At 39.8% G+C, this 12,240-nt stretch overlaps 1 protein-coding gene across 6 annotated transcripts in view; it reads right to left on the bottom strand.

Moving 5' to 3' along the window:
• Nucleotides 1–12,240, bottom strand: part of WDFY3 (WD repeat and FYVE domain containing 3) — a 274,072-nt gene that overhangs the window by 169,086 nt on the left and 92,746 nt on the right. For 5 of the 6 annotated variants that reach the window (XM_070393429.1, XM_070393438.1, XM_070393454.1 and 2 more), the window contains exon 3: nt 4,300–4,423. In XM_070393429.1, coding sequence (XP_070249530.1) covers nt 4,300–4,423 — 124 coding nt within the window. Of the gene's footprint in view, nt 1–4,299; nt 4,424–8,194; nt 8,381–12,240 lie in introns of all 6 variants that reach the window. The other variant, XM_070393471.1, reaches the window with a different exon arrangement.

Genomic DNA, 12,240 nt, shown 5'->3' with positions numbered 1-12,240 from the left:
TGAGGGGAGAGGCGAAATAACAGCTGGGCAGCTGGCTGAAGAGCACCTACTACAGATTAAAGCAGGACAGATGGTTCTGGAAAAGTGATTTGCAAGAAGATGAAACTGACAGACTATCTGATGTCTTCAATAATATTGAGGGGAGATTCAGAAAAAATGGGAGTAGGCATGAATGTGTAATAAAAATGTAGAAACTAGTAAAAAAAAAAAAGTCAATTATTAACTCTGATGGAGGTGGGAGAGACGTTTCCAAGAAAAGTAACCATAGTATACCACATGGCTCAACTTAGAACAGTGTTTTCATAGTCACAATAATGAATACTGATCTAATAAAAATTATGACAGAGCAATGTTGGAGGGGTATATAGAAAGTAGCTGTAAGAGTAATGGTGGTAAGCTTAAGAGCATAAAAGTCTCATTATTCTCTTGTGAAAAGTCAGAAGACAGGATCTAAATGTGAAAAATCAAGGGCACATACTGCAAATGTTATTTATTTAGAGATACAGAGGTAAATATTTAAAAAAAAGTTAAGTGTTAAAAAATGATTGCCTCTCAAGAGTGAGAAATGGGGATGAACCAGGATAATGTAAGAGAGATGCTGTTTTTAATAAATCTTTTAACCATTTGAATGTTATAACTATGTGCTTATATTAATTTTAATAAAAATAAAGAACAAATTTTTAAAAGTATTTTATAACAAATTACTGTTACTATTGAAAAAAATAATACGATGGGCTGAAAAGAGAAATGATTTCCCCAAAGAGATGTTAAAAACAGAAAATCAATTTCTCAGTATGTTTCCATAAGAAGAAAGCTGTCAAACAACCATTAAAAAACCCCACAAAATAACAAAATTAAGATAAAATCCCTCAAACATAATGCTAACTTAGAAAATGATTTAAATTGCTAATTGTAATTAAAATCAAGAAAGCTTATTTTAATCTTAAGTAAAAAGAAAGATACTTTACAAAGTTTAAAATAACCTAATAACTATGAATAAGAATAGTATTCAGGCAGCATTCATAAAAGGCCTAGTGTATGTAAAGCACTGGGGTAAATATTGTAGGCTACATAAACAGTTTATGGTCTAATCCTATATAATAAAAGCCTAATATGCAAATTTTCCCCTTGACCAGATTTCCCCTGGGAGTTCAACTGATCAACCAGTCGCTATGACACGCACTGGGAGGTTGTAGACAGGAGGTCCTAGGAGGAGGGGGCAGATAAGGGCCCACCAAGTTAGATGCAGGGAAGGGAGGGAGAGACCCAAAGCACTGGGGACAGAGATGGGTGGGGAAGGAGGGCCGTGCAGAAGCCCCCATTTTACGGACCCCAGCAGAGTGCGTGTGGAGGGAGGGGAGGGGGACATGAAGACAAAGGAGAGTGTGAGAGAACTGGATGGATGGAGAACAGTGATGTTTGATTCATGGCCTATTCACTTTTATTTTTATTAATATACTAGAGGCCTGGTGCACAAAAATTTGTGCACTCGGGGGGGAAGAGGGGGTCCCTCAGCCCGGCCTGTGCCCTCTCGCAGTCTGGGACCCCTCGGGAGATAATGACCTGCTGGCTTAGGCCTGCTCCTGAGTGGCAGAGGGCAGGCCCAATCCCTAGGTGCAGTCCCTGGTCGGGCTCAGAGCAAGGCTGATTGGGGAGTTGGGGCACCGCCCCCTGTCATGCACAGAGCAGGGCAGATTGGGAGGTTGCGATGCCACCCTCAGTCACGCTCAGGGTAGGGCTGATTGGGGGGTTGGGGCACCGCCCCCTGTCACACTCAAGGCAGGTTCAATGGGGAGGTTGCGGCACCACCCCCTGTGATGCACAGAGCAGGGCCAATCAGGGGGTTGGGGCGCTGCCCCCTGTCACTCACAGAGCAGGGCCCATCAGAGGGTTGGGGCTCTGTCCCCTGTCACTCACAGAGCAGGGCCAATCAGGGGGTTGGGGCACTGCCCCCCCCCCTCATCACGCACAGAGCAGGGCCCATCAGGGGGTTGGGGAGCTCCCCCCTGTCACGCACAGAGCAGGGCCCATCAGGGGGTTGGGGAGCTCCTCCCTGTCACGCACAGAGTAGGGCCGATAGGGGAGTTAGGGCACCGCCCCCTGTCACCCACAGAGCAGGGCCAATCAGGGGGTTGGGGCGCCCCCACTGTCACACTCAGGGCAGGGCCGATGGGGAGGTTATGGCTCTACCCCGTCACACACAGAGCAGGGCCCGTGGGGGGGGGGGGGGGGGTTGGGGCACCACCCCCTGTCACACACAGAGCAGGGCCGATCAGGGGGTTGGGACGCCACACCCTGTCACACACAGAGCCGCAGGGCGATCAGGGGGTTTGGGCGCTGCCCCCTGTCATGCTGATCTGGTGCCAGGAGACCTCTCGGCTCCGCTGATCCCTGTGCTGGGAGGCATATTACCCTTTTACTACATAGGATAGAGGCCTGGGGGCCGGCTGGTTTGCCCTGAAGGGTGTCCTGGATCAGGGTGGGGGTCCCCACTGGGGTGCCTGGCCAGTCTGGGTGAGGGGCTGAGGACTGCTTTCAGGCTAGGGGTTTTGACTGAAGCTCCCAACCACTCCTTTTTTTCTTTTTTCTTTTTTCTTCTGGGCCAGCTTTAGCTCTGGCTCTAGCTCTGAGGCTTCCGCTGCTGGTTTGTTTGCCGTTCTATAATCGAAACAATGTATAACTTCAGCTCTGAGACCCCAGCCAGCTATATTTGTTAGAATGTTTCAAACTGCCAGCTCAGAGTCCGCCAAGTCAGGCGGGGAACGTTGGAGTCTGCAGTCACTGGAGCAAGCAAACCTCACGTTCGCTTCCAGCTGCCTGGCTGCCGGCCGCCATCTTGGCTGACAGTTAATTTGCATAAGGATACGCTGATTAGCCAATGGGAAGGGTAGCGGTCGTACGCCAATTACCATTTTTCTCTTTTATTAGTGTAGATTTTTATTGATTTCAGACAGGAAGGCAGAGGGAGAGCTAGAAACATCAATGATGAGAGAGAATCGATATGCTGCTTCCCGCACGCCGCCTACTGGGGATTCAGCCAAGGAATGTGCCCTTAACCAGAATCAAACCCAGGACCCTTCAGTCTGCAGGCCATGGCTCTATCCACTGAACCAAACCATAGGGCAACCCATGGCCTATTTAAAACCACTGCAGTAGGCTGAGCACGGGTGTTACCTGATAAGGAGGGTGTCTCTCCTTAAGTTGGGGTAATTGGAACTGCAGGGAAGTAAAGACATACCCATGGAGCCTGCAAAGGGTTTCCACGCACACGATGAAATTTCCTTCATGTGGCAGCTGAAGAGGGTGAGCAGAGCCTTAGAAGGACATGAAGTCTCCAAGACCAGGGGCTGGAGGGAAAGTGCATGCCCAGCATTCTGCACCGTGAGTTACAATCCTATATAATAAAGAGCTAATATGCTAATGGTCATCACTCCGTCATGCCATAACGACCGATCAACAGGAGGCTGCGTGCACAGCAAAGCACACGAGGGTGGCCTTGCGAGGAGGCAGGAGGCGGGGTGCCTCCTCAAACTGGGCCTCTAGTGTATATATATAAAAACCTAATATGCTAAGTGTCCAACCGAGTGGTCGACTGACCGGTCGCTATGACGTGCACTGACCACCTGGGGGCAGATGCTCCAACAGGTAAGTTAGCTTGCTTCTGGGGTCCAACCAATCAGGACAGGGTGAGATGAGGCTGGACACACTCTAGAGCCCTCCTGTGGGCCCTCCCTGGCCACCAGCCCTGATCGGGACTGGGTGAGATGGCCCTGATCGGCCCCGATCACTAGCCAGGCAGAGGGATTCCACCCGTGCATTAATTTCGTGCACCGGGCCTCTAGTAGGAAATAAAGACACATACCCAAATATCCCTCACAAATTTGAGAAACAAAAAGTAGTTCAGAAGAGAAAGTTTTTTCTTTGAGTAAGGGAAATAAGAAACATTCTATCAAAAAGGTGTGACTTAATCCAAAAAGGTATGACTTAATACATATCCCGATTCTGGGTTTGCCTTAAATGTCATGTTAAGAATTTGGACTTTGTTCAGAAGAAAAAGAGTATAGTTGAAAGGGTTGGGAAGGTGTGGCAGTGGTCCAAGGAAAGTAGCCTTCATAGAACTAAACTTAAAATTAGAAGATGTTGAAACCAAGAGAAGAATGTGTCTATAAGAACGTGAATGAGATGGGTAATTGAAATCCCTGTGCCTAGAAGCAGGTCAATTTTTATTTAATTTTAATAGCACTTTTACCAAACTGTCAATTCAAATAAGTCAGGCTTTGCTGGTTTCTGCAGTAATACCTGTAGATTTGTTTGATGCTCTCCTTCGAATTTCTGTCACCATCAATCGTGAGACTTGTGTTGTGAACTGCAGAAGATCAGAAAATTTTTCTGTCATTGTATTTGGCGGAGCATTTCCAAAGACCTATAGATAAGAAAAAAACAATTTTAATGAAGCATTGTTAACTTTTTCCTTTTATTCTGTGCATTTCAAAGTGTAATATGACTTGAAAATCAAGTAAAAATGCTTAAACAGTTTCTTTGAATCTGAAAAACATGTTTAAAAATACAACTCTTTCAATAAATCACGTCTAGCCACATTTCCTTATACATATTAATTTGTTGAATGAATGATTAAATAAATGAAATCTAAAAGCCAAAGACTAGTTATCTATATAATTTGAATCAATCTACTTTAGGAGCTTTAGAAGAAATAATGTTTCTCTGAAGAAATCTAAGTTAAAAATTTAGAGGTAAGTTTCTTGGATGGTTCACAGATAACATCAGATGGTGCAAAGCAGAGACTTATCTAGTATTACTAAGTTCTAGGCTAAATACAGAATTCATTGACCTTGAATGAATTCTGAATTTTATCTCAGAATTTCTGAATCTAACCACAATAACTACCAAAGCATGACTGTTAGGAAAAAGACTAGAATAGAGAGAATGAATGAAAGGCTCATGAATCTTCCCCATCTCAGTATGTCCAAATCTTCCCAGCATGGATTAAGTCACACCTTTTTGATGGACTGCTTGTTCTTTCCATTATTCAAAGGGAAAAGCTTTTTCTTCTGAAGTACTTTTTGTTTCTCAACTCCATGAGTGGTATTTGGGTGATAAGATACATTTTATTTATTTATTTTTTAAAAAAACAACAACCTAAGACAAATGAATTTTGGAATAAATAGTTCTTAAAGATAAACTAGTATTCATTCAGCAAAGAATATAAGAAAAGGAAACCTGGGCCCTGGCTGGAGCATCATCCCGTACATCAAAAAGGTTGTGGGTTCACTTCCAGGTCAGAGCACATACCTAGGTTGTGGGTTCGACCAGGAAGCAACTGATCAATGTTTCTCTCACATTGATGTCCATCTCATTCTCTCTCTCCTCCTGCCTCTTTCTCTAAAAATCAATTTAAAAAAAAAACACACCCAAAAATAAACATCCTCAGGTGAGGATTGAAAAGGAAAAGAAAGAAAATGAAACTGGGTGGACTGTCATAGGAAAAGAAATGGTACTATAATGGCTTTATAACTAGGTGTATCATAAAATATTGTTTCAACAAATGTTCTTTATAACTAAAAGGAAATTCTGTGTCTTTTAAAAGTATGTTAGTTCTCTAATGCAATACCAATTGCACACTGTTTTGTATTCTTACCTGTTCATATATGACTACAAAGGGAGAAAACCTACCTTACTCATCTTTGTACTACCTACCAAGCTACCACCTTGACTTTTATAAGGATGTTCCCTAAATATGACTGTTCATTTATACGCTGCCTGCCCCCAAAACCAAATTCCAGAGAAGGTTTAGGTCCCTTAGCATTGAAGGACACAAATTATAACATGAGAATATAAACTAAAAGTAAAAAAGAAATAAAACAAAAGCAAGCAAATAAAAGACCAAGACTAGGTAATGGAGTAGAAAAGACATTAAATAAAAATCCAAAACAAAAGACCTCTATATTTGCCATGGTTTAGTCATGAATTTGGCTTAGATACACAAAAGAGAAAAACCTAGTCAATTATATGGTTCACAATGTCCTTAGGAAAGAAAAATATGTATTTAAGGAAGTATCTCTATTCTTCATACTATAAAATTTTTCTTCCAAGGAGCCTAATAAAAGGACATAACTTATAATGTAATATCCTTGTAATAGAAGTGTTTCTTACATTCTTACAATAGATACTTTGTTTCTTATAACCTCTCTCAAATTGAACTGAAAGTACAAAAATAAAAATTAAAAAATGACACCAACCACACACCAAGAACACAATAATTCAATTCTACAGGGTGTACTTTTGTCCAAGTTTATAAGTCTGTTCACTAACTTGACACAGGAGTAATTGTAAATTATCTCAAAGAACAAATAATCAGTCTTTATCAAAATCTCAGTAAATTGTTTTTCTTATAAGATTTTGATAATTGTTGTATGTTTACAGTTAACCTGTGTGCTATCTGTTAAATAAGACCCACATTCTTTAACACACAAATGGCAGACACATTAGAAATTGAGAAGCTAAACAATGACACATACTGAATAGCCATTTTTACTTCAATTCAGAGATGAATATGTAACTGTTTAATAAAGGTGTTTATAAAACAATTGTACATTTTGCTCAGGCAATTATTTGGCCTTCTGTCAAACTGATTTATATATACAGTAGGTAAACATTTCCATTACCAAGAATATATTTATGTATATTTTGCTCCTAACAATTAATATCTATTTTGTTCCTAAGCATTATTAAGACAACTTCATAAAATAAATAGATCATGTCTTAGAAGATATAAAGATATGGTTTATTCAAGCAGTCTTCATGCTGGTTGAATAATATGCTGTTCAAAAACTAAGTCTTATTTGCTAATCTGAAATGACATAAACAACTTTAGTCTAGTGATCTAACACTACTGATTGATTCATTCTGTCAGTTATTCAGTCATAAATATTTACCGATCTCCTGAATATGTCAGGCAATATTTGGAGTCATGAATACCAAGGTAAATAAAGAGTTGTGAATACCAAGGTAAATAAAACAAATATGATTCCTGTGTTCATGGAGTTCATATTTTAGTACAGGAGACAAACATTAAACAAGTTAATTTAAAAATGAAAATTATATTAGACAGTGGTGCGTTATAAAGGAAGTAGACAGGTAACTGAAAGGGACTGCCTGGAGTGGGGAGAAGTTATCAGAAAAGGCCTCTCTGAGTGACATTGATGTGAAGGATGACACCGAATGCAGAGAGAGTGTCACAATTCAAAGATCCATGAAGAAAGAGCTCTGGGTAGCGAGAAGAGTTGTGCTGAGACCTCAGGGTGGACATGACATTAGGGTGGGTGAGGCATCAAAAGGCTGGTGAGGTTAGAATGTTTTGAATGAGAAGGGAAATGGTACAAGATAAGGCTGGACAGGTACAAGGACTAAAACATAAATCTGACATCCTATCTAATAAAAGAGTAATATGCAAATTAACCACCACTCCAACATTCCGTCACAAAGATGGTGGCGCCCAGTCCCCTCAGCCCTGCTGCTGAAGTGTCCAGGCCTGTTGGCCAGGCAGGTGTGGCAGGGGAGGCGGGGGGAAGGGGGGGCGAGGGGCAGAGCCGGCTATCGGAGGGGGCAGGGGCGAAGCCGGCTCCAAGGGGAGCAGGGAGTGGGACTAAGCTGTCAGTAGGACATCCCCTGAGGACTCCCAGTATATGAGAGGGGGCAGGCTGGGCTGAGGGACACCCTCCCCCCCCCCCCCCGCCCAGTGCACGAATTTCTTGCACCAGGCCCCTAAGTTTTAGATAATACTAAATATATAAGGTAGCAAAGGAAAGAGAATTTTTGTGATTTCAATAACTAAATCTAAAAATATTAGGTATGTATGCACCCTTGCAAAAATAGTGGCATTTAAAAATATATATACAGTGCTTCAATCATGTACTTAAATGTGTGCCACAAAGGGTGGAGCATGGAGCTGGTAGTCAGGAGGCTTGAATTCTGCTTGGCCTCAGTGACTACTGGTCAAATTTTTGTGGTTCCTTCATCTGTCAAAGGAGAGAGTTGAGCAAGAGATTGGTAGGTAATGTATTCAACTCAGAAAGGATGATTCCAAAGAGATATGTTATGTTCACAACTCAGATGAAAATAAAACCAGCACTAAGGAACAAAAATGCCTTCTAGCAAATGCAATAAATATAATTACCAAGTGGTGAGAGTGTCCTGAGGGCCCATGCACCTGAAGGGTTTCAGGTTCAATCCCAGCACTAGTTGGGGAGCATGTGGAAGGCAACCAATCAATGTGTCTCTTTCATCTTTTTCTTTCATCTTTCTCTTTCTCTTTCTCTTCCTCTTTCTCTTTCGTTCCTCTTCCCTCCCTCCCTTCCACTCTCTAAAAAAAGAAAATCAAAGGAAAAAATATCCTCAGGTGAGGTAATAATATTATTATTATTACCGTATAATGATCATTTACCATGTGCCTAGCAGTATTCAAACACTTGACCTGTAATGTCATTTAAATCTCATAAAATCTTATACAGGATCCCCATTTCACAGATAAGAAAAAGTAAGGGTTGGAGAAGTTAAACAAGTTAAGACAGGTGGTGGTGGAGCCAGATTTAAAACTCGTCTGTCTGATTCGAAGCCATGTTCTTTAACCACTCAGTACCATATTGTCTAAATTAAACTTCACGTGAATCCTATCACTGTCACTTTACAATGTTCACCTTAAGAGGAGAATAGCATGGCTTGACTTATTTTTATAAGGATCATTTTTAATATCCATCTACATAAATTTCAGAAAATTTCCTGATACCTCAACTAAATATTTCTGGAATACTCAGGGAGAACAAATTTAATGGTGTTATCTAATGGCATGCATAAACTAGAAGCTCAATATGTACTTGCTGCATAATGAAGCTATTACGTAAAAATTTATTAAATATAACTAGTAAAAGGAGGTTGGAATTCTGACAGTTTTCTAAAATGGTGTCTTTTTCCCCCCTAAATACAATATTATGTCATATCTAAAATTAAGTTACACAGTACGACGAATAAATAACTGAATATAAAACAGATTTTAAAAATTTACAATGAAGATGTAATTGTGTTATTTTATCTTATAAATGAGCTAAGATTTCCTAACAATTAATATAAATACTTAGGGAAACATTTATGTTACACTCTTTTGTTTCTCAGAAGGACACCAACTTAGGGAAAAAAAACTGAGAATGCTTCCCTCAGTGCCTTCCTCTCCTTCCTCTCCTTCTGGGATATGCCTGCCTCATGAGAACACGCACTCTCCTCTGCTCTGAGTGTGGCCTGCCACTGTCCAGTTCTTCTAGCAACTGGGTAGGTAAAAATAACTATTTCAAGGGTAAATTTAATCCTTTGTTGGACAGATCTAGTCTCCAATGTCAACTGTATTGGTATTATGTAATAAGTAGAAAAGCTGTATACATGTAAATAGTTCCCTTTTTGACTCCTGATCTCTCATTTGGTTCTAAACTTGAGTATCCTTCCTCTAAAGCAGCGGTTCTCAACCCTGGGTAGAGGCCCCTTTGGGGGTCGAATGACCCTTTCAGAGGGGTCACCTAAGACCATCGGAAAACAAATATATAATTACATATTGTTTTTGTGATTAATCACTATGCTTTAATTATGTTTAATTTGTAACAATGAAAATACATCCTGCATATCAGATATTTACATTACGACTCATAACAGTAGCAAAATTAGTTATGAATTAGCAACGAAAATAATTTTATGGTTGGGGGTCACCACAACATGAGGAACTGTATTAATGGGTCGTGGCATTAGGAAGGTTGAGAACCACTGCTCTAAAGCCAACGATTTAAAAAGTAAAGGTCATGCCCTAGCCCAGTGGTCGGCAAACCACAGCTCTCGAGCCACATGCGGTTCTTTGGCCCCTTGAGTGTGGCTCTTCCACAAAATACTATGTGCGGGCGCGAACGTACAGTGCGAAGTTGACTTAAAACTTTAAGTTTATTAAGTTAATTTTAGGGAACATTGTGGAGTGAAAGAAGATGTAGTGTCGAGGATTGAGAAAGGTATGTTGAGATGGTTTGGACATAAAGAGAGGATGAACGAAAGGAAATAGACGAAACAAGTATACAAGACGAGTGTGGATGGGAGAGTTGGAAGGGGTCAACCTCAGTGAACGTACCTCAATTAGATTGAGGACGTTTTTAGCAAAGGCCAGCTTAGGAGTACCTAATTAAGTTAATAACAATGTACCTACCTATATAGTTTAAGTTTAAAAAAACTGACTCTCAAAAGAAATTTCAACCGTTGTACTGTTGATATTTGGCTCTGTTGACTAATGAGTTTGCTGACCACTGTCCTAGCCAGTTTGGCTCAGTGAATAGAGTGTTAGACTGAAGGTCCTGGGTTTGATTCCAGTCAAGGGCATGTACCTCGGTTGCAGGCTCCATCCCCAGCCCTGGTGAGGGCGCTTGCAGGAGGAAACCAATCGATGTGTCTCTCTCACATTAATATTTCTCTCAGTGTGTCTCTACCCCACCCTTCCACTCTCTGAAAATCAATGGCAAAAATATCCTTGGGTGAGGATTAACAACAGTAACAAAAAAGTAAAGGTCACCTGTGAGCGATTAAAAAAAAGACACTGTTTTCAACTTAGATACTTCTCAAATATAAATGAGAAGTAAATTCAAAAACTAGGGGAGTCTCTAAAAGAACAACTAATTAGCAAAGGTTATATTTTAAAATACACAATAAAGTATAACATCTACCAAGGTATTTAACAATGCAGTTAATTTTTAGACGATCAAAATACTATATTTTTAAAAAATAAATTTAAACCAAGTATTTTTTTTCTATAAGCTTCTGTTTCAGGATTAAAAGTTAATTATTTTTAAGAATGCTGGATAAATATTATTCAGCTATTCTCAGACTGCACGATAACCTTTCAATGGGAGAGAATCAGTGAGAGGGAGGACAGCAGTCTCCTTGCAGGACTGTGATGAAGATCGTAGGAGGCAGATGAAGAACCCAGCATGAAACTGGACCAGAAAAAGGACTGAACACATGTCATTTCTCAACCTGCGTCTCATAAAGGCAAAAACCACACACTGAAATAACACTACTGAGAACACTTTAAAAATAACTCTGGAGATAGATGCCCATGTCTAACAGTAAGATAGTTTATTTTAAAATTAGCATAAATCAAGCAAAGTCTCAAAAGTGAATATTACCATTCCTATTTAGCAATCATGGCTATGAGCTCTATAGCCATAATGAGCTATTCATTTATCAAAGTTACCTCTTACTAATAGAAAATGTTCATGTCTAAATGGTCAAACATTAAATAAATATGGCTATATGTTGCAAAATGTAGTGGATGTGATGGCTTATTTAAGGACACTTTTAGTTTAATGATGAATATCCAATGAATAGTCTATATATATTTTTTAAATGGTCACAATTAAAATAACTTCCTATCTTTTCATTAGTTAAGAGAAAAGTGAGCCTTTATGGTATTTAAATCACATTAGAGATGTAAGGCAAGGCATATATATGTGTTTTTAATCAGCCAATTAAAAACTTTTGATTTGAAAGAATTTAAAGTTAATGAGACTTATGACAATTTAGAATGCAGGAGAACTAAGTCAAACAGTCTAACAGAGGATAATCACTAAAGCATCTAAAATCTACTCTTTAAAAGAAGAAATATTGGTATGATTATTCTCTCTTAATACTCACTTGACTTGACAGTAGAAACCTAACTAATGAAACACATCAGATACATATGTAGGACATTACCTATTAATTTATGCTAATAGATAAAACTACAATTGGCCTAACTATTCTCAACTTATCACCTCTGTAAATGTTCATAAGTCTGAGAGAAGGGAATTACCTTAAACTACTCAGCAGCCAACAGTACATCAACTAAACTAAACTAAACTAAACTTCCCAGAACTGGTTCCAACCAAAATTCATGACTGGTTACCTCAACAGGACTTGAAAAAAATGGTTTGTCCACAATCAGTTCTCTCTCCCAATTTCAAAGAGCTATTTTAAATGTTTCCTCACCTCTCCTCACGTTCCTTCTCACCATCTCCTCCATCCATCATTCTTACCTCTTATTTCATAGATTAAAAAATGAACATCCTCTAATAAATATATTAGTGTTTCCATCCTCTAGTCTTATCCTATCCTACCTAACCCCATAGGTGATATGTGAACTAGTCTCTCTCTTACTATGTTCCT

Source organism: Myotis yumanensis, unplaced genomic scaffold (genome assembly GCF_028538775.1).
Source record: "Myotis yumanensis isolate MYYU_CA2020_CCGP unplaced genomic scaffold, mMyoYum1.0.hap1 SCAF_1, whole genome shotgun sequence".
Lineage (NCBI taxonomy): Eukaryota > Metazoa > Chordata > Mammalia > Chiroptera > Vespertilionidae > Myotis > Myotis yumanensis.
This window is presented reverse-complemented; position numbering and strand designations above follow the sequence as displayed.